This window comes from Prionailurus bengalensis, chromosome X (assembly GCF_016509475.1).
Source record: "Prionailurus bengalensis isolate Pbe53 chromosome X, Fcat_Pben_1.1_paternal_pri, whole genome shotgun sequence".
In the NCBI taxonomy this organism is placed as follows: domain Eukaryota; kingdom Metazoa; phylum Chordata; class Mammalia; order Carnivora; family Felidae; genus Prionailurus; species Prionailurus bengalensis.
This window is the reverse complement of record NC_057361.1, coordinates 7,100,279-7,123,229: the sequence shown is the minus strand read 5'-3', so window position 1 is coordinate 7,123,229 and position 22,951 is coordinate 7,100,279. Positions and strand designations below refer to the sequence as shown.

Genomic DNA, 22,951 nt, shown 5'->3' with positions numbered 1-22,951 from the left:
AGATGTCAATAGGGAAGGTGGGGCCATAGGGATGGCAGGAATGGATGTGGGGACAGTAGGCGTGTGCCCGGAGACCTACAATCGAATGCCGGCCGGTGGGGAGAAACGTCCTACTGGTGGGGAGAAAACGCCAACTATGTACCTGGCACAGAATATTAAACATATATTGTTAGCTACGGATGTGCACACGTACGTGCGTATGTGGGTTTTTTGTGGTTGTTGTGTATTTTCCATCTTACCCAAAGCTTATGTGGGTAATCTACACAAAATTGAATTTGAAGACCACGGTCTTATATGGAGACAGACAGGCTTAGGTTTTCCCCCCACCTCTGGGGACAGGAGCCCCCTAGACCAAACACAGTGCTCCATTACCACCAGTGGTCGCCATCCTTATCACGGGGTCTCTCAAGATATGCTGACGTTTTGACTGATCAAAAATATTAAATCGGGGGCACCTGGGTGGCTTGGTCAGTTCAGCATCTGACTCTAGATTTGGGCTCAGGTTATGGTCCCACGGTTCCCGAATTCGAGCCCCACGTCGGGCTCTGCTCTGCGCAGACAGTGCGGAGCCTGCTTGGGATTCTGTCCCTCTCCCTCTCTCTCTGCCTGTCCCCTGCTTGCTCTCTCTCAAAAATGAAAGAAATCAATCAAAATATTAGCTTTTTAAACACAGGGTGGAAGCAATCCAAGTTCAAGTACATTTGGAAACCCTGAGTGAATCTGAAAACGAGTCTTTATTGCAGGCTTCCTTGGAAACTTCACTACGCTCCGAGAATCTCTTCGAGAGACATACGTAACAGAGACACCCAGGCTCACTGGATAGTTTTGCTCTTGGCTTTTCTCTGGAGACTATCCTGAGTGCCTTTCAGTACTTAGATCCCAGGGGCTGTTCCTGTTTGGAACCTTCAAAAGTTGGCACACCCCGTCGGCTCCCACCCTGCTGACCTTGCGCTCTATGTCCTCTCTGGCCTCAGGCTTGACAGGAATAAAATCAAGGCACTCGCTTCCTGTGACCCATGCAACATCCCTCTATCTCCGGACACCGACGCAGGAGAGGCTGAAGGCAGAACCTGGGAGGGTAAAGGTAGAGGCAGCAAGATCGAGACGGTAACGCGACGAACTCAGTCCTTGTGTCCCTCTGTGCGTTAAGTCAGCAGCGCGTGCTCCATGGCCCGACCTCAAGTGCCTGGCACACGGGTGTTCCATACACGGCACCCAGGAGGAGGGAAAAAAAAAGGAAATCTCACGCTGCTCGGTGATCCATACTGTGTAACCGGTTTATTTCTTCGCCCATTCAATAGCTGTGTATAAATTAAGCGCCTATTCATACCAGGCACCCAACAGAGAAGCACAGACATACACAAAACCCTGCCTTGTGCTCTGGGGGCTGAGGGTTTAGTGAGCTACGACTGACAGCCCTGAATACACCTCCACGTGGTCCTCGCCGGCACGGATCACGCCATCCAGTAGGCCTCGTCTTTGAATCTGATCACCTGGTTTATCTAGCACAGCCCTATGCTTTCGTGACATTTGCCAAAGACATCGTCATCACGTTCTGTTAGGTCTGCCATGTCATTCCTCTCCGCCTGCCTGTGTCAGGAGGTGCCGGAATGGCCATAAGCCTCCGGGGGACCTGGAGGAGAACGAGGAGAGGGTGCACTATCCAGCTTGGGTTGACTGGGATGTTTATGTGGGTCACCGGGACTCAAGATGTAGCACACACGAACGATAAACACACCGTGCATTGCTTTTCTTCTCTTAACGGGAAGTGCACAACCCAGGCTCTCAGAATGTCTGTGCTTGTAGGTACAGACCTGCAGCGGTCCCAGCAGACAGGTCTGAAAATGGAGCGAGTGTCTGGTGTCCCCAGATCCCAGGCTGTCTCAGGGTACCCAACGCAGCTCATCCCGCACAAGTCTGATGGGCCCACACCGAAGACCAAGCTGTCACCAATGTGGTTCACCAGCCCGAGCACACAAGCTCTCAGGGACGCAACCCTGCACGCTGTCATCGGTGGGTCATGGAACATGGCACACAGATCGCAGAACTGCCCAGCCTAGCACCACAGCAGCACTCTCGGACTGCATTTGAACTGCCCCCAGTAAGTAATCCCTTGACCATTCCAGAACTCAAATGAGACACGCTGAAGTCACCTGGCAGAAGCCAGAAATAAAAACAAAATGTGTGGTATTCATCCACTGAAAAAAAAATCTGACTTGTGAGTTTTTCATTCTCAGTAAATATCCATTCTAATTTTGAATAATTTTTACTTATGAAATTTGTTTCTTTAATGTTTATTTTTGCGATAGAGCAGGGGATAGGCAGAGCGGGGAGGGGGGGGTAGACAGAGGGTCTGAAGCAGGCTCTGAGATGTCAGCGCGGTGCCCCACGCGGGCCTCAAACTCATGAACTGCAAGATGGTGACCTGAGCCAAAGTCGGACGCTTAACCGACCGAGCCACCCAGGCGCCCGTTGAATAATTTTTATTAAAGAGACTCTCCCCGCTCCCATCCAGCCTTGACGCCTCGCAAACCTGCTCCAGACCAGAACCCTTCCTCATCCTCCCATGCAACAGAAATCCCCGTCTCCTGCGCGGCTCTGGCAGATCGTTCAGGGAAGGCCTGTCCCTCCAAGACCAGAGGGAATGATGCACACAGAAGAGTAGACACCTCCGCAGCACTTTTCTCCAGGCCTAGTGTGACCTCTAAGCACATGAACAACATGTGCTTGCTTGAGCTCCCCAGGCCTTCTCCAGTGACACAGGATGAAACTCGGAGAGCCCGAGTACCTTGGTCACGGCCATACGACTAGGGAGCGGCAGAGGTGGCCTCGCCCTGGGGATGTGGCTTCTGGGTCCAGGACGCTTGAGTGCTGCCCCATCATAGCAGATGCCGGTGTGGGAGATGCAGCTCATCAGTGGCCCGAATTCTTCACACCTGGTGTCCACACTCTGCCACGTGACGACACGGCTCCTCCCACCGAAGAGGTGGGGCACATCCCACCACCTCTCTGAGTTCAGCTGCGGGGCTTGCTTTGGCAATGGAAGGTTAGCGGTGTGATATAATCCGGTATGTGGAAAAACACCTTTGTGCCCGGGTCGGTTCTCTCATGCATCCGCCACTGACTTCCCCAGGCCAGGCTGCCAGTTCCAGGAGAAGCACGAGAGACACACGGAGCAGAGTACCATGATCGCCGCATGCGTGAGCTAAAGAGATACCGTACTGCACACTGAGATCTCACAGTTGCTTGTCACACAGCATAACTACGGCCACGGCTAACTGATACAACCTGTGTCCCCTGACTTTTGCCTGCCTGTAAACCGATCAGCTTTAGCTAGGCTGGCCTAAAGTTACACACATATAGAGAATCCATCCCACAATTTATCGGTGGCTTAAGAATTTGACCTATGGTGAGGACAGTTTGATTAAAAAAAAAAAAAAAAAAGAAAAAAGACAGAACACAGGTAAGTCAAAGACATGCTCCATTCACTCAAAGACACATTTATTCTGTTAAAAGTCAAGCAGGACGATACGATGAGAGCTAAGTGGTAAGGGTCGAGCATGAGGTACGACTGCAGGATAAAAGCCACAGGCCACACCCCTGACTGAAATCTCGCCATACAGAGCATTCCACAGCTGTGCTACGACAGAGGGGGAGGAATCAGCCGCCACCTAAGAATGCCAAGGGCAAAACATTAGCACCAGATTGTTGTTGTATGCAATAACATAGCTACGTACAAAGATATGTACATCGACTCACTGGAATCTTTGGGTCCCTGCTGACTAGACGCTGAAGAGGCAAACAGGGGAAGGTACAGGACAGTGACCCCATGTGCTTCGCGGCAAGGGGGACAGAGCACTGTATATTGCTGTGTGTAAGAGAAGGTCCTCAAAAGACCTAAGAGGCTGGATAGAGACACACACCTCCTGTTACTCACACTTTACATATAGATCATCAGAATGATTCACAACACTGTGTTCGAGGGGAAAGAATCACAGATAAACGCTTTGTCCAAATTAAAAGCAAAACACGCTGAAATTACTGTGTTTGTCCCCCTGAGGGAGAATGACAGAGGTCCGTGGACAGCCAACTTCACCTTCTCTGAAGTGACCAGTTTTCACAGGAAGGGACTACAGCAGGAGGAAAGGAGGACACGGCATTGGCAGGATGGGGATTTTTTTTCAAGTCAGAAATCGCTTAATTCAATAGGACTGGAAACTTCTGAAAAGGCATAGAGCTTCCTGGCATGAGTGGATTGCCAAAAAGAGGGTTTATTGCGTGCGTTGCCGAAGCTTGCCACTTTGGGACCCCCGTGGGGTGCAGAGGCGTCAGTGCTGTGGCTCAGGGGTCCAGCTCCCCACCTCTGGCTCATCAAGTACAGACAGCGGTCTGTTAAGACATTTGTGTGCACGTGTGTTCTGGGAAGGCAACCGTCGCCGCGGACAAAGGGACGTGTCCCCACCTGTCGGAAAACTTTCATGGCAATAGGGGAAACGAGGATCCAAATGATCCCTCGGTCAACCAAATGTCCGATCATCACTTCAACATGACGTCGTCCAAGGGGCTGTCCTGCCATTTACCACGCGTTTAATCGGATGAGCATCTGTGAAGAAGCTCTACATCGGCGTAGATTAAACGGGAGTTACAACCAAGCCGATGGCGGTTGAATGTCTTTCCACGTGCTTATTTGATTGCCCGTGCACACGGCCTCTGTGCTGAAGCACCGAGTTATGTTTCTTGCCCATGTACTAACCAGCTGTTTGTTCTCTTGCTTCTGAAAGTTCTTCACACGTTCTAGATCCTTTGTCATAGACATGATTAGCACATCTTTCCTCCCAGTCTGTGACTTGTCCACTGGAAACTGACAGCATGACAGTGTCTTCTTAGTGAGCAGACTCTCTTGAGAAACTTGCAATTTCAGCTAATAAACAGAGGACAGAGTCTATAAACTGGCAGAAAAGATCGGGTTTGGGAGTTGTAATACTCCATGGGGCCTCTGAAAGCGCAGAGAGGAAAGGTTCTTACAAGTAAATGGAAAGTAACCCTTACGGCATGGCAATAGATTTAAAGAGGCAAAAACAGAAACGTAGCCAACTGTCACTAACAACCATACACACACAAAGTAAGTGTTACAGGCAGAAGGTAATTTCAGAAATATGCTGTTGGTCTCATGAAACAAGTATCTAGCGAGCACATCACTCCTACTGGACACACTACTGACCGAGGACTTTCACTTTGCAGGAAAAGATCACTTGAACCGTGACGTCAGGACTGAAGCTCCTTGTGCTGTGCGCGTGTTTTAAAGCATGCACACGATTCTTTCTGTGGCGATTTCAGGATGCATGAAGCCAACACATAAGGTGTTCATTTCACAGTGGGTTTTTAACCACTGGGAAACCATTCCCCTTTCCAAAAGGTTAGTAACTTGTCATCATATCATCATGGTTTTGCTGGGAGACAATGAACGAAGGACGAGGAAGGGTCGACACCATCGGACGAATGGGGCACGACGGGGCAGCCCACGCTTCCCAGGGTAAGGAATTGCAGGGTAAGATGGGAGCCAGGGGTTCCCCGCTCACGCGCCGTCAAGACTCACTCAGGCTGCTTCCCGGGTGGTTGGTTCAGGATGTGAAGACGGGAGGAAGGGCACACCTACCAGTGAGAAGGACCACTTGCATGCACTACACAGTCTATACTGCGGGAACCCGCCACCTTCCGGAGGCTGGGCCACGTGTGGTAACCGGCAAAGCAAAATGGCTAATGGTGAGATGTTCTGCTCAGCGTTCAACGGGGAAGCTAAAACACATTAAATAGATCATCGCAAACACACACGGAAGTTATTGCTTCTCTAAAGCAGCCATCCCGCTAGGGGACGACTCGGGCTGCAGGACATAAATACCGGCTGGGGTCTCCGCGTGCATCCTCCGGAACCGAGCTCAGAGGGGCACTTTCCGGCCTCCGCCAGGGAGGGCCCTCCTATTTGCCTCTTTCGGGCTGCAGGCTGTCGAACAGACACTTGAGCTGCTCCTCGCCCAGGTGTATCTTGTCTTCCAGCTCGCGCTGCTCGATGATGAGGGCGGACTTCATCTTCACGAAGTGCTCGCAGTCGGCCAGGCTCTCCTCGCTGAGGTAGCTGGCCAGGATGTCGAACACGATCCGCTCCCGGCGGTCCAGGTTCTCCTTCAGTTCCTTGGCGTCCTCGTGCTGCTGGATGAGGACCCGCTGCTTCTCGAGCAGCGATTGCTGGGGAGAGAGAGAGAGAGACAAGCCCGTTGAGGACGAGGGCGAGAGCAGGGGCTCTGGGCGGCCGCCGCAAGATGCCGGCCACGCTGCGGGCTGCCTCAGGGGACACCCTGACGCCAGGTTAGGGACCAGGGGTCTGACGGCCTCTGCACGGAGATACTCGGGCGCGGCTGGCCCCAGCCCTTCCTCGAGAGCTCACAGGCTCGTCCCGCCTCCCATTTCTTCCCACTGGCCTGGAACGGCTCAGAGGAACAGCCTTGACGAGAAGAGCTGTCCCCGGACAGATAAGGACAGAATTCTGAGAGGCTCGAAAGGTGTAAAGGACTTAGGGATCCCACGCGCGTCAGAGGCCTGCCCGTGACAACACCGCGGCAAAGGCAGCAAAAGGCGCGGATTCGGGAGAACTCGCGGAGCGGGGTGTGTACACCCTTCCGCAGGAGAAGAGCCCCTGGGCGAGCTTGCAGGGCACGCGTGAGGGAGCAAGGACAGACGCAGGGAGACGGGGGAGACTCCCCGGCTCCCCGCACGGGGCCCGCTCTGGGGGACACGGGCGACCCCTTTCCCAAAATGTGGCACTCACAGCCGCACCGTCTCTCCGCAAAATACACACCTAACGGTCCCTGCCTTCTCTAAGTTTAACGAAAACTAAGAAAGGAAGAGATGAGTGCATTCAGTCTCCCACCGTCGGCTGGGGGAGGCCGGGGCTTCATTTCCTCCGTGTGATTTTTTACTTGGACAGCAGGACAGCCGCTCTCATTCTGCCACTTTGCGACGTGGCCACGCACAGTTACCAACAGCCACCGTGAGAGTCCAGCATGCGGCGGCTCTCTGTAAAACGCCCGCACACAGAGAGCGCGCGATGAACGTGAGCGGCCACCGTCACTAAGCAGAAAGTGTCTTGGTGGGCGTCAGGTCCCCTGCCCACTCCCGTGCAACACCGCCCTCTTCAGGTCACGCGCACAGGGAATTCTCACGCAAAGAGGAGGCAAAGCAAATCCGTTAAACCCGAAGGGAAACAGGTGCTAACAGACCCTAGAAGTGCGCTTTGGATTATTAACATCAGTCAGGCTGGGGCGCCTGCACGGCTTTGTCAGGTAAGTGTCTGACTCTTGAATTTTGGCTCAGGTCACGATCTTGTGGGTTGTGAGTCCCAGCCCCGCATCAGGGGAGAGCCTTGGGATTCTCTCTCTCCCTCTCTCTCTGCCCCTCCCACGCTGGTGTGTGCAGGAACTCTCTCTCAAAATAAATACATAAAAACTTAAAACAAAACCAGTCAGGCTGACTAGGGACAGGAGGCTGCAGAGGCTGGGAGAGGACCTGATGGGGCATTTTCTGTCTGGAAAGATGGAGGGAGCCTCAGAAAACGTTCTGCCGTGTCTTTTAACTCGTTACTATGTTGTCTCTGAAAACCTTAGCGTCTCCAAACTTCCGCTGCCTGACGCAGATTTTCCTCCAACGCCAACCCTGCTGGAGACGGGGCCTCCTCACTGCCCCTGGCTGGGGGAATGCAGCACTCCATTCACAGAGAGCCCCTGGGACGTGCTGAGGGCTCCAGAGCCTGGTACTCAGGAGGACCACGTGCGTGGTCCTTAGCGTTGGCATTCCTTCATCATCCCCAAATTCTAAATAAAGTATCTGTCCGTCCCACCCACACGGAGGGAAAGATAGATTATAGAGGAGCTGAGTTGCAAAGACCACACTAGTTGTTCACTTAAATGAATACTCGAGAACATTCCAATTATGTATAAACGAATCTCTTTCTTGTTCAAGTTTTTTTGTTAAGAATATTTCTATTTTTGAGAGAGACAGAGCACACTTGAGTGGGGTAGAAGCAGAGACAGAGAGAGACTCCCAAGCAGGCTCTGTGCTGACAGCAGAGAGCTCAATACAGGGCTCCAACGCTCGAACCACAGATCATGACCTGAGCCAGTCGGACACTCAACAGGCGGAGACACCCAGGCACCCCTCGTGTTATCTTCCTCTCCTCAGATACATGTGGCAAAGACGAGGAAATCAGAAAGTGGAATCTGAACATCACCCAAGGGTCCCGGCTATTTTGTCAATGCTTATCCAGTACGTTCAAACGGTAGTCATCAATGACTTAGCTAAGCACAGAATGACAACGTCTGCGAGCTGCGCTCGAGAACATTTAGGTCGCCTGAAAGCGCTCTCACCTAGAGTAAGGGAGAGGGCTAACTCTTCCGCTCCCCTTTCAGAGAAGGAGCCTTATTAATAATAAAGATGATCATTTGAGGGCCTACACAGAGAAGCAAACTCCATGTTCTACTGATATCTGACCCAGGAAGTGAAGCCAACAAGGGGGCTATTACTTCCTGCATTCTGCAAACCCCCTAAGAGACACGTTCCAGGCTGCACACCTCAAGAGAGGGAGAAGAGGCAGACAAGTCCTCGACTGCTTCCAGACTGCCGTGTGCACTCCTGTTAAAAGCAGCAAAACATCACATTCCATTCTCAGTGAGACCCACTTACATGCATGGTCAAGAAAGGCGAAAGAGACTATTTCCTAGGAAGAGACACTTATCAGTAATGATCCGTGGGAACAGGTGAGAAGATGTGAAAAGGAGCCCACAGTTCTTCCTGAACATCACAGCAGCCCTGCAGTCCCATGACCACGCCTGTCAGGCCCTGCCCACCACACCCCCCAGCACCTGTCTCCCTCAGTTACCAGCAAAGTGAGGGAGAGCCCTGGACACCCGAAGGCGTCCTGCGCTGGGAGGTGCACAGGCCGCCGCAGGGACCGTGTGAGGCTTCAGGGCACCAACTCATGACACCCCACGCGGAACCTTCCCGCAACCACCTCCCGCCCCGCCCCCCGCCGAGTCCAGGTCAGGCACGTTGTATCTACCCGATCACCAGGAGAAGTAGTGTCATCCAAATTATTGAGGGCGTTTTCTACCCGCGCCAGACGGCCCGACAGCGACAGCAGAAGGTTCACCACTTTGTCCAGGTCCCCAATGAACATGCGGAACTTGTCAAACTCGTTGGGTTTGCACACGTCTTTGGCGATGGCGTCCACCTCGTCCCCCAGTGCGCTGTTGGCACGGATGTCCTCCAGCAGGCTCTCCCGGGCTTCCCGAAGCACTTGCAGCTTGCGACTGATGCTCTCGATGAGCTCCTGCTGTAGGGCACAGGGGGGCATGCAAACACTCGTTAGGGTGACCCGACCTGGCACCCGCAGCGGCTGCCGGGCCCCGTGGTCTCACGTAAGTGACCCGCGTGGGGAAGAGTTGATTTCGCATCAACTTTCTAAGACCCGGGGAGGGAGAACAACTCCTGGTGAAGTCCCTGGCGTGACATTTAGACACGAAACTAATCTATTCTCCTCCCGTTAGTGTCCTATCACACAGCGATAGGTAGGACGTGGCCCTTCGAGATAAACCTCATTTCACCTTCACCTTGGCCGGGATTCTCGGGGCCCACGTGAGATTCTGTGCTTCATAGTCTGCAATCTTCCAGTGCAAGAACTGACACGTACACAAGTTATGGAGTCTCACGCCTGCTACTGAATGGCGTGATTTAAACGTATGCTCCACACACAGCTAGCAACTTAAAGTTAAAACAAATAAAGGGATGTCAGTAAAATTAAAAGTCTTTTGAGAGTAACCTGACTTGAATGTGACCGAAATGCACATATATTACTACCTTTTTAAAAATATGGCAAGAAAGCGGCGTCTGGGTGGCTCAGTCGGTTAAGAGCCCGACTTTGGCCCAGGTAATGATCACGGTTTGTGGGTTCGAGCCCCGAGTCGGGCTCTGTGACAGTTGAGAGCCTGGAGCCTGCTCTGGATTCTGTGCCCGCCTCTCTCTCTCTCTCTGTCCCTCCCCCACTCATGCTTTGTCCCTCTCTCTCTCAAAAACAAAAGCATTAAAAAAATATTTTAGATAAAATAAAATAAACTGAATATGGCAAGATATACGTCTCAAAAGTTATCATTTTATGCGTTTTTCAGCGTAGCACTCTGTGGCATTAAGTACATTCACGTCGTGGGCAACCGTGACCACCGCCCATCTCCAGAACTTTCTCATCTTACCCAACTGACACTCGGACCATTGAACATGAGTCCCCCATCCCCCTTTTCCACAGGCCCTTTAAGTGATTATCTTTTAAAGGGGCAAAAATAAAAAACAAAACATATAAACTGGCCTTCCTGCTGAAGTGGCAGGATTTGAGTGGCAAAGATGGTCTGCCTCCTCTGGTAGATCTGGGGAAACGCACAGGGATGGCTCTAAAGGAACGCAACAGGTGAGCCCAGGCTGCCAAAACCACTGTCTCCTGAGCACGCATGTCTGCGTGCCGTCAGGCCCACCCCCAGCAGAAGCGCCAGGGTGTTCACCCCCACGTGCTGAACCACACACAGCCCACGTGAACCCCCGCATGCCACAGCGCCGAGGTGCACAAACCCAAATGAAGACTGCAGAATGTGAACGCTCACGTCCAGTTAGGATGTTCGGCTCAGCCTGCTGCAACAAGGAACACCACGTATAGAAAGTGGACCTATGAAGTCCCTCCACACCGTCACCGCGTGTCCTGGGCCCTTTACAGACTCCAACCCCACAGGGAGCCGGCAGAGCCGAGCGGAGAGAAGTCACCCGCCCGGAGGGAGCGACGTCTCATTAAGCTCTCCAGGACCGTGATCTTGGCTGCACAGGGGAAAAGGAGCCCGCACCTCCAGGACTGACACGAAAGCTGAACGCGTGCCTGCGTGACAATCACCAGCCTGGCGGCTTGCAGTAGGTACGCTTACTTGGCAGGTATCAGCAGTCCTGCGTGCAGGCTGAGAAGGTGCCCCGGCTTAACAGACAACAGTGGGGTAAAACCCGCCTGTCATGGGGGCGCCGGGGTGGCTCAGTCGGTTAAGTGGCCGACATCAGCTCTGGTCATGATCTCACGGTTTGTGGGCTCGAGACGACAGCTCAGAGCCTGCAGCCTGCTTCAGACTCTGTGTCTCCCTCTCTCTTTGCCCCTTCCCCGCTCGTGCTCTGCCTCACTCTCTCTCTAAAAAATAAGTAAACGTTAACAAAAATTCAAAAACAAAAAACGCCTGTCCCGATGACAGTTTAGGTGGGCAAAGTCACACGGCGGCACGAAAGACACGCTGAGCCACGAGCAAGGCAGCGTATGCTTTGCAGGAGCCGATGATGTGTCCGCTTTGTCTGCGGAGGAGATGCTGACGAGAATCCCCATCGGGCGTTGATGCGCACGCACAAGTACGTATAACGACAAGTCCACGGCCTGGAAGGGCATGGGCACTGCCTGCTCGTGGTTCAATCTGCCTAGGGCTTATCGCAATGTCTGGGTATCCTGCAGATTAAGATGGCAAGCAGTTTCAGAGGAGAGCCGTCCTCGTCCTCACTGCAGATTCATCGGCATGGGTTTTCTCCTAAAACACCCAACATGGAATTTATAAACTGCTTTGGGCTTTTTCGGGTCAGGTTCTAGTTAGTCTTCCCTCACTAATTTATTTATTTTACTTACTATTTTGAGAGAGAGAGAGGGAGAGCAGAGGAGGGGCAGATACAGAGAGAGACACAGATTCCGAAGCAGGCTCCAGGCTCCATGCTGTCAGCACAGAGCCCGATGCAGGGCTTGAACCCACGAACTGTGAGATCACGACCTGAGCCGCAGTCAGACGCTCAACCGACTGAGCCACCCAGGCGCCCCTTCCCTCACTAATGTAAAGCTGTATGCGTCTACAGTTCTCTGATATTTTCTCTCAGAATGTGGGCTGATGCTTGTGTCTCGGTGCGTCTGGTTACCTACCTATCTGGGGAGACGGTTTAAGTCAACTTCGACTCCCATGGCTAAGATGGCCTTTTTCAGATACTCATAACTTGAGGGAAGAGCACAAAATGGATTGTAGGGATGGAGAACCTTCCAAATTCTCACCTGCAGGCAACCCGTAACCCGAGTGAACACCTCAAGCAAGTCAGAGGATTGTGGATGTGTGAGGACCCCTAGCCAGGGCTTCTGGTAATTTTCCTGTTTCATTCTTCTTTAGCAATTATCGTGATAAAGATTTCACACCAATGCATGACATGCGCCTTCAAAACCTGCAATAACAGCTGAGCGAACTTGAAGCTGGACGTTCTGGAAGGAGCCCAAATTCCTCTGATTCCTTTATATGTCTTGCGTAAAGTTTTATTAGAAATACCCTCCCCTTCTTCCATAAAGGGCCAGACGCTGACTTTCAGGGATCTTGGGACAAGGCCTGGCCCAGGAAGCATGCGGATCACTGGTTATCAGCACCAGCCGGGGTGCAGCAGGCCTCACCCGCCACGTCAGAGGAGCCTCGCGCGAGCCCATCCGCTTGTGTTCTGCAGCACATGGCATTCAAGAGGGCCTGGGGGGAGAGCAAGTGGTGGCAGAGGCCAGCCACCACCCCCCCCCCCGCCCACCCTGGGTCTCACAGCAGGTGCACTCCTGCCCCTTACCTCTGTTTCCGGTGCCCCCCGCACACCTACTTTTGTCCCCCTCTGTGGGGGGAATGAGGTCTTTTCTCTCTGGGCCTCATGCCCACGTCTAAGTTCCAGGGAAGAACCACAACCCTCAGATTCCAGATGTTGACCATGGAGTGTCTGCTTCTGCTGAAGAATCCCATATCTCAGTTGGGCCTCTTTCTGGGCAGAGTGTGCCTGAGCCGCCTCGGGTGTAAAAACGGATTTCGCCTTCCTGGGGTAACGCTTCCAACCAGCCACCACAATTCCCTCTCTGCATCCCTGTGTCCTCAGCCTTCTCCTAAAACACAGGGTCACCCGATTTGGCACTCGGGCTCTGTGAGCATGCAGCGATGCTGGGACCATGACAGCCAAGGTCCCTCTGGGCACGTGGGTCCACATGTGATTCGGGGTCAAGCCACTCTACCGTTATGGCCCATCAGGTACATCCACACGTCACGGACCTCCTTCTCCCCACCGTGACACTTTGTACAACCACACGACACAGTGTATTTGTGGGTTATGGGAAGGAGGCTGAAAAGACAGGGTGCCAGTTGCCTTTGTCAAATCAAGCCGAAAAGCAGGATTACTGAGTCACTAACACCATAGAGAACTGTGATTTATAGCATTTGCCGTTTACTGTGAAATTACTCAACATTTGCATCTGGAATAAGATATGTCAGTTGGGTTAAGAATTTAATCATGCGAGGGTGCCTGGGTGGCTCAGTCGGTTGAGAGCCTGGCTTCAGCTCAGGTCATGATCTCATAGTTCGTGAGTTCGAGCCCCGCATCAGGCTCTCTGCTGACAGCTCAGAGCCTGTTTCGGATCCTCTGGCCCCCTCTCTTGCTGCTCCTCCGGCCCCCAAAATAAATAAACATTAAAAAAACCCAAGAATATAATCATGCGGAGTAGGTTGGGGGGGGCGGGGAGTAGGCTGTCAGGAGCCAAGTTCACAGGGATTCATCTCAATCCCAAAGCAGTCATCTCAGGTGAGGCAGTTGCCCAGCAACTTGAGCCTCCCAAAAGCACAAAGAGAAAAGAGCCACCCAGATGAAGGCTGGGCAGTACCAGGGCGTGCCCCACCCCAAACTCATCACAGCACGAGAAACAAGGCCATGTCGTAAAAAGAGTCTTGACTTCGTTTGGCTCAGGTCATGATCTTGCGGTTCGCGGGTTCGAGCCCCACGTCGGGCTCTGTGCTGACAGCTCAGAACCTGGAGCCTGCTTCACATTCTGCGTGTCCCTCTCTCTCTCCCCCTCCCCGGCTCACGTTCGGTATGTCTGTCTGTCTCTCTCTCTCAAAAATAAACATTAAAAAAGAAGAAAGAAAAAAGAAAGAAATTGGATATGTGATTGGAAGCCAGATACAAGCCCAGGACTAAAATTCTTATCTTTTATTCCCTTTAATTCCCTTGAACAAAAAAGCAAATATTCCCCAAACTGAAAGTAAATTTCTCTCATGCATGGGTCACAGTATTTCTTCTATTATATCTGAAATCAGCCAGTGGTGTTTTTAAACCACCAACTATACACGCATAATCTTTTGGGAAGATTTTTGTTAAAGAAAAAAAAAAAGTGTTTTTTTATGAAAGCAGTTTTCCAAAGTACTAAGCATATGGCAAGTGCTCACAAAAGGCTGCTTCCCTGCTTTTCTTTCCCTGGTAGTATTTGACGGGCTCAAGGCCCTGGAATAAAGAGTACGTGCTAGCCTCCGAAACGGACTTTCTTTGGCAATCCCGTCATCCGTTTAATGCTAAGGCCTTCCTAAAAAACTAGGTAGTCACCTAGATGCCACAGGTCTGGCGTGCTGACAGATCATGGAGATTTAAAGCTAATAGGGCAGTAATGACATTGACACTGACAGCAGTAATGCTGTCCCTACCATGACCTCATGGCCACTCACTATGTAGTCCCTGACCTCATTTCTGACTTTATCTCCAGTCCTACCCTCCTGGTCCACATAGCTCCAGCTAAAGCCACTGCTGCCTCTCCAATGTGTCACGAGCCTACCACCTCAGGACCTTCGCAGCGGCTGGTCCCCTTCCCCCAGTGCACCCAGATATCCACACGGCTCACCCTTCACACCACTCTAGGTCACTGTTCAATCATCCCCTCGCCGGAGCCCTCTCTAGAATCACCTTCCTTTGTTTCACTCGATTCTTTCACTCTGTTTGAATTCTCTCACCATCCAATGTACCACATTAAACGTTGGCAAACTCTTTCCATAAAGGGGTAGACAGTAAAGATCCTCGACGTTCCAGGTGGCGTGGTCAGCTGCAACTACTCAACCCTGCTTCTGTGGAAGGAAAGCCACCAGAGAGCATCTCTAAGTGAATAAATGTGCCTGTGTGTCAATACAACTTTGCTCACAAAACCAGGTTTGGCCCACAGGCTGCATGCAGTGTGCCGACCCCCTACTGTGTATTTGTTTTCATGTGGGCTGAACAGAGGCTCCCCTCTGGAAAGGAAGGGCTCCGTTCTGTTTGGTCTCCTGCTGTATCCCTAAGCGCCTGGGAGTTCTAGGAGCCAAGAAATGCCGCTGCTTGGTGGACAAAGCACTTTACAAGCACTATGTGGGGACTATGATCTCCTGGCTGCAGGTATTAGAACCTGATATTCAAAGAGAACAGGTAACTTGCTGAAGGTCACAGAATGAAGTCCGCAGCATTTTAACTAGGGTGGAAGGGACAGATTACTTGGACTGAGACGTGCGGCCCCTTCTCTGCCAACGAGCACGATTTCATTGACAACGGCCTTTCCTACCTTCTTCACCGACAGGTCGTGGTCCAAGTCGCTCCCCGAATCCTCCTCGGGCTCCTGCTGCTCCTGCAGATCCTTCATCTTGATCAGCAGCTCTGCCTTGGGGACCGAAGTGCTGTAGTACGTGGAACTGGTGGCCAGGGACATGGCCGCCGGCACGCTCGGCTCCTCTCTCCTACGTAAAAAGGTCAGAACCGCAACTGGCTGGGACCCTACGCGCACGTGCCCCCTTCCAGCTCACGGCCTCGGTCCCGACGAGCCAATGGGGCCGCTAACCAAAAGACAACAGCCGGGGGATGGGACCGCCAAAGGGGGGCGGAGGGGCAGCCCTTGTCTGCAGCCATGTCGGCTCCCTCTTGCTTTGATCCGACTCACCCCCTCTGCCCCTCTCTCGGGCATCTCACGGGCACTCCCACCTACCGTCAGTTAACGACGTGTATGGACACAACGGACATAAACAGGACAGATGTGAGCACACGCCTGTGCAGGTGGCCCACGGAATGAGACAGGACGCAAAGCACGTTCCCCCAAACCATGGAAATGCATCCGTTCACTCCGTTCCACAAGCGGGAACAGAAAGCCTCCTTAATAACTATGACGTTCAGGAGCCTTCGTGACTGACATCTGGGGCTGTGGGGGTGTCCTGTCCACCGCAGGGTGTTGGGCAGTCTCCCTGTCTCCACCCACAGGATGCCAGGAGCACCTCGCGGGGGCGACAACTAAAAACGTACCCGGACATTGCCAAGTGTCCCCTGGAGGGAGACGACGGCCCAGCTGAGAAGCGCTGTCTTCTGAGAGGTGCCTGCGGGCATCGCAGGAGCTACGCTATCCTCATATCTTTGCCAGGCCTCAGAGTCGTCATCCCCAGCCACGGGCCTTAGCGCTTCTTTTGGGAGGGTCCCCGGATGGCCAAAACGTGCTAAGCACTGGGCAGTACTTTCGGAAACCTGCCCCCCAGAAGCAATCATGAAAACAGACACACGGAGAAGCCACCTGCCCCCTGGAGCGAACCAGATGCTAAGAGGGAGAAGCACACCAAGTGGCCACACCTGAAGGCGCACCTGAAGGCGGTGCTTACTCACTTCTCGTCCGTGGTCCCAGGAGAGGGGACTTTGGGGAGCAGCTTCCTCCGCTGCTGGGCTTCTTCCAGCAGGTGCTCGTCTTTGGGGAAGATCCCCTCCATCAGGTCCATGGTGGTTCTGATCTTCACGCTGGGGTCCAGGATGTCGGCCAGAGACTTCTCCTTGCCCACGATCTCCCGGGCCAGCTCTTCTGACTTCAGGTCTTCGGCTGTCCTCTCCTTGGTCTTCATGTAGCTGAACCCGGACGGAGAGGCCCCGCTGTCCTTGGCAGTGGGCGCGGGGGCTTCGGGGGGCTGGGGCTGGGGCTGGGCACCCTGGCGGCTGTACACGCAGAAGCGGGAGTAGAACTGCTCCGAGGTGCTGAGGGTCTTGATGTGGTCTTTCTCCAGCCCGCTGGGCAGTGTGGGCAGCTCGGTGGTGCGGGCCAGGCCCTGGCGGCTCTCCTTCTCAGGCCGGCTCTCCGAGTGCACAATCTTGATGGGCACCATCTTCACAGTGGTATTGTTGTCAATCACCCGCTCGATTCTGGAAAGAGAAGAGCCGTGTACTGAAAACGCAAAGTGAGCCCTGCCGTCGACGCCTACCCAGGAGAGAAACCCGCTGGTCCCTCACCTGCTCTTCCGGCTGGGGAACCCAGGCTCAAAGACCTTTGGCCACTGAGCTGGAAGGAGCCTCCGTGATCACAGACCCAGGACGGGGAATGGAGGTTGAGGAGGCCTGCGTTCCTGACCCTGAGCGTCTGGACACCTTTTCCACTTTCAAAATTACCCACACCCCTAGGGGAGCCGGGGGTGTATCCCTGGGCTTGCTGACTGAGAGGAGGGTGGTTTAACATGCATTTACATGCGGATAATAGTGCAAACATTAACAGGCCCTGCTCAGTGACATTCTCCTTTGTCGGGGAACCTGCAACAGGCTTCCTTTCACAGTTATCATTAAAGCCTTCCCTCGCTGCCTCTCGAAGCAGGGCCAGTACATACCCACGGGTACCTGCGTGGTTCTGGGGCCGCCGGGAGACTTCTAGAAAGATTGCCTATGTTTTTTTTCTTTTAATGTTTGTTTGTTTGTTTGTTTATTTATTTATCAACGTTTTTTAATTTATTTTTGGGACAGAGAGAGACAGAGCATGAACGGGGGAGAGGGGCAGAGAGAGAGGGAGACACAGAATCGGAAACAGGCTCCAGGCTCCGAGCCATCAGCCCAGAGCCTGACGCGGGGCTCGAACTCCCGGACCGCGAGATCATGACCTGGCTGAAGTCGGACGCTTAACCGACTGCGCCACCCAGGCGCCCCTAATGTTTATTTTTGAAAAAGAAAGTGCAAGTGGGGTAGGGGCAGATGGGGGAGCAGAGGATCGTTTGAAGTTTAAGCAAAAAATCCCCAGACAACTGTTAAAGATTTAAAAGTAAGCTACCTAGGGGCACCTGGGTGGCTCAGTCGGCTGAGCGTCTGACTTCGGCTCAGGTTATGATCTCACAGCTCGTGGGTTCGAGCCCCGTGTTGGGCTCTGTGCTGACAGCTTGGAGCCTAGAGTCTGCTTCCGATTCTGCGTCTCCCCCTCTCTCTGTCCCTTTCCCACTCACACTTTTCTTTCTCTCAAAAATGAACAAATGTTGGAAAAACAAATAAGTAAAAAAGTCAGCTACCTAGTGTTAGCACACGAGTTGAAGCATTTGTTTTGGTAGGAATGCCCATTCTGAAATCCCTCAGAGGCTAGGAATGCTTCCTCTCCTCTCTCTGCACTCCTGCTGGGGGCTCAGGGCCTGGCACACAGGGACGGCTCAACAGCGCGTGAAGGTGGGAGCCTGCCCTGCACCCCGGCTGGCGCCCCAGCAGGCAGGAGCGCGTGCACACTCATGGTCAAGGGGTAGCTGGAAGGAGGGAGAGGCCGGACATGGAGGGAGATGAGGTGAGCAGCTCTGTTCAAGAGATCCAAGTCAGCAGAGAGCAGGGCAATTTCTTTTACATTTTTATTTATTTCTAAAATTATTTTTGTTAATGTTTATTTATCGTTGAGAGAGACAGACAGAGCATACATGGGGGAGGGGCAGAGACAGAGGGAGACACAGAATCGGAAGCAGGCTCCATGTTCTGAGCTGTCAGCACAGAGCCCGACGTGGGGCTCGAACTCAGGGACCGTGAGATCATGACCCGAGCTGAAGTTGGACGCTTCACTGACTGCCCCACCGAGGCACCCCTTTCTTTTAAATTTTTAAACGTTTATTCATTTTTTTTTTTAATTTTTTTTTCAACGTTTATTTATTTTTGGGACAGAGAGAGACAGAGCATGAACGGGGGAGGGGCAGAGAGAGAGGGAGACACAGAATCGGAAACAGGCTCCAGGCTCTCAGCCATCAGCCCAGAGCCTGACGCGGGGCTCGAACTCCCGGACCGCGAGATCGTGACCTGGCTGAAGTCGGACGCTTAACCGACTGTGCCACCCAGGCGTCCCTAAACGTTTATTCATTTTTGAGAGTGGGGGAGGGCAGAGAGAAGGGGATAGAGGATCGATCCAAGCAGGCTCCACGCCATCAATGCAGAGCCCGACGTGGGGCTCGAACTCACGCACTGTGAGACGCTTAGTTGGATGCTTAACTGACTGAACCACTCAGGCGCCCCAAGAACAGTATCTCTGAGCTGAGCCCAAATGACCGGCAGCTCAGGAAGCCCTGACACAGGGGGACCCTGACCCTTCCCCTGCTGACCCATCGGTAGCTGACCGTGGATACAGAGCAGGGCCAGGACCCCTCCCCGGCTTCTTGTTCAGCCTGCAGGTCACTGGGATCGCAGGCTCTCATACCAGGATTGACCGACGGGGCACACCGTGGGGACGGTGACTAATTCAGTGCACTGTGAGCGACTTTCTGGGTAGCAGCTCTTGGAGGTGGCACGGCCACCATGTGCCTCACTGAGCTTCCTGAGAACAAAGTGTCCACATGTGGGTCTGGGTATAGACACTGACCCGGATTCGGGCCCTCTGCGAGCACTCATACAGCAGGGGACATGGTGCACAGGCAACCTTTTCCGACCCAAAAGACACGATGGGTGGGAACACTAAATAATGTGGGTACCCATCACCCCCCAGTATCTTCAATAGGCACTGTCCCTGTTTACTGAAATCCCTCTCAAGCTCCTGGAAAAGACAGAATGAGAAAATCAACACTGGCTTCAGGCAAGGAAAACATGAAACCCACTCCCTACGTCCTGAGCCGACGCAGGTCATGAGCACTGTGGGAACACATGGCTGTTTCTCCGAGGAGCCGCGGAGCTCAGACCAGCTCCCGAGAAGCGAGCGGCCTGAGGGGCCTAGGCCAGCTCGCCTGGGACAGTGTCGTACACTTGGCCTGCCACACAGATCACGTTATTGCTTCTTCTTCCCTTCAGAATGGACAACGCTGCCTCCCACTGACAGGTTATCTCAGTGGTGCCCACAGTCTGCATGACACAGAGCACAGACGTGGCCCCCAGATGAAGCTGTGGTTACGAGGCCACACTTGCGGAGATACAGGATGCTATCAGTGGTGTCCTCTCTGCTGAGTTATTTTCAAGGCGGAAAGAAAAGAACAGGGGCGCCTGGGGTGGCTCAGTTGGTTAAACATCTGACTCTTAAAAAAAAAAATTTTTTTTAATGTTTATTTATTTTTGAGAGAGAGAGAGAGAGAGAGAGAGAGAGAGAGAGAGACATACAGCGTGAGTGGGGGAGGGGCAGAGAGAGAGAGGGAGACACAGAATGTGAAACAGACTCCGGGCTCTGAGCTGTCAGCACAGAGCCCGACGCGGGGCTCGAACCCACGAACCGTGAGATCATGACCTGAGCCGAAGTCGGACGCTCAACCGACTGAGCCCCCCAGGCGCCCCTTAACATCTGACTCTTGATTTCGGCTCAGGACATGATCTCTTGGGTCCGGAGTCTGAGCCCTGCGTTGGGCTCTGTGCTGAGAGCGTGGAGCCGGCTTTGGGATTGTCTCTCACTCTCTCTCTGCCCCTCCCGTGCTCCTGCTCTTTCTCAAAATAAATCAATGAACTTAAAAAAAAGAGAACGGCTTGAGACTCTACAACAAAAAGGTCCAACAGAACTTTCTGGGATGATGGAAATAAATGGTATGTGTGCCATTAACCACACGTGGTGCAGCTGATGCACAGAATTTATTTTGTTTTTCATTAACTTCCATTCCTATGGCCACATGTGACTGTGGCTACCGTATTCGACAGCACGGGACATCGGGGCCAGAGCATTCCCTGCTGCGGGGCTCACCTGTGCACCGCAGGATGTGAGGCGTCCCGGCCTCTGCCCGCTGGATGCCAGCAGCAACACTCGCTCTTCAGCTGTGACCCCCCAAACCTCTCCAGACACAGCCAAATGCCCCCCCGGGGGCAAAGCCACCCTCCCCCAGATGGACAACCACGGCCCTAGCGAGCAAGATGAAAATTCTGCACTTCTGCCCTTTCCCAGTTCTTCAAAGGCACTCTGAGAGGACGGCAAAAGGAAACATTCAGTGTTCGGGACCGGTCGGTCCCTGCCTGACCATATTTATTATCAACGTCTCCACGGGCACGGCAGACAAGTCCACGTCGGAAATTCTAACAGCAGCGCCATGGAGTTGAACAGGTTTTTCCTCTGCCTTCATAACATGTGTATACCAGCTTTGCTTTTCACATATGACACAGAAAGAAAATGTGTTGGGGCACCTGGGTGGCTCAGTCGGTGAAGCGTCCAACTCTTGACTTTGGCTCAGGTCTGATCTCACAGTTTGACCGTGTGAGGCCCTGCGTGAGCCCCACACGAGCCCCGCATGAGTCCTGGCTGGGGCTCTGCGGTGACAGCATGGAGCCTGCTTGCGATTCTATCTCCCCCTGTCTCTGTCTCTGCCCCTCCTCTGCTCACACTCTCTCTCAAAAATAGAAACATAAACCTACAAAATGTGTGGAAATACTGGACATTATGAAAAACACCGAAGTCTCCTGAAGGCGTCAGGCTTACTGCACACGGGACTCTCCAACCACACAAGTGCTCAGGGAAAGCACAGCCCTCACGGGCAGATGCCCGGAGGGAAGGCACACACCACCGCTGGGCCTGGACCACGGGGACAGAGGACAGTCCGCACCTGGGGCACATCCCCTTTGCTCCTGGAGAACAGGGCACCCCCGCCCCGACCCCAAGTTAAAAATCCACCTGACCCCTGGAGCTGTGGGTTGTCCCCCATGGGGTCCAGACACCGCCCCCACACCACCCAGGAAAGACGCCCGGGAAACCTCCCGCGGGAGCCCAGGGAAGGGCAGGCGTGGGGCCAGGGCCGTACCTGGTGGAACTCTCGTCCTGGACCAGCAGGGGAGGTCTGTCCGTGAGCTTCTGCGGGGCGAACTGGGGCGAAGGGGAGCGAGAAGTCTCCATGGCGGCCGGGCGCGGGGCCCGCAGCGAGGAAGGGAGCGGGGCTTGGCTCTCAGGCCCGGCCGGGTGCCCGTCTACATGCCGCCCCGCGCGCTCGCCGTCTTCGGGCCTTTGGCCGAGGGCCGGGCGGGGGGCGCACGCGTCCGGGGCCTCGGGGGACGGCTGGGGCCCGCTGGGGGTGCCGCCGGCCAGGCCCCCCAACTGCCCGGGCTCACGCTTGGGCGGCCGTGGCGGCGGCGGCGGCCTCCGCGGGGCTGGCTGCTTGGGGACGGGCGCGGCGCTCAAGGGCCTGGGCTCCTGCCCGCGGGTGTGTGGGGCCGAGGGCGCGCCCTCCGAGGATCTGTAGTCTCGAGGGAGGGTCCCCGCTCGGCCGCGGGCCTCCGGGGGCACCTCCGGAGCCCCCCAGGCGGGAGACGGCTGACCGAGCTGGGCCGGCGTCCGGGAGTCCTGCTGTCCTGCCGCACCGCTTGCCGGCCGTCGGACATCTGCTTGTCTACAGGGAGAAAGTGTACAAGTGAGCGCACGATGCCAAGCCGCATCTCTCCAAACGGGACTGGATCCAGATCTCGATGACCTTCTTAACTCATTTTCGGGAATGAAAGCCAGATACGTTTTCCCACACCTGTCCCCGCTGTTCGTGACGCGAGGTATCCAGTCCAAGCACACACAGGAGGCTGCATGTTGCTACCTCACGTAACAGGACAAGAAAAATTAAAATCACACGCACACACTTAAGATACAGACACGTACTTGCACACACAAGTTGCATTGTGGGGCAAGAAAATTCACACCTTATTTATTTATAAAGGTTCAGACCTCTTAAAATTTTTTTTCAATGTTTATTTACTTTTGAGAGAGAGAGAGACAGAGAGAGACAGAGACAGAGAGCGTGTGGGGGAGGGGCAGAGAGAGAGAGAGAGACAGAATCCAAAACAGGCTCCAGGCTGTGAGCTGTCAGCACAGAGCCTGACCTGGGGCTTCAACTCGGGAACCACGAGATCACGACCTGAGCCCAAGTCA

At 53.7% G+C, this 22,951-nt stretch overlaps 1 protein-coding gene across 3 annotated transcripts in view; it reads right to left on the bottom strand.

The window, feature by feature from the left end:
- Positions 1 to 3,480: 3,480 nt before the first annotated feature.
- Positions 3,481 to 22,951, bottom strand: part of SHROOM2 (shroom family member 2) — a 156,958-nt gene continuing 137,487 nt past the window's right edge. For 2 of the 3 annotated variants that reach the window (XM_043570795.1, XM_043570797.1), the window contains 5 exons: positions 21,843 to 22,424; positions 16,543 to 17,067; positions 15,464 to 15,635; positions 9,110 to 9,382; positions 3,481 to 6,243 (listed from right to left, as the gene is read on the bottom strand). In XM_043570795.1, coding sequence (XP_043426730.1) covers positions 5,977 to 6,243; positions 9,110 to 9,382; positions 15,464 to 15,635; positions 16,543 to 17,067; positions 21,843 to 22,424 — 1,819 coding nt within the window. In that variant the 3' untranslated portion in view covers positions 3,481 to 5,976. The remainder of the gene's footprint in view (positions 6,244 to 9,109; positions 9,383 to 15,463; positions 15,636 to 16,542; positions 17,068 to 21,842; positions 22,425 to 22,951) is intronic. The other variant, XM_043570796.1, reaches the window with a different exon arrangement.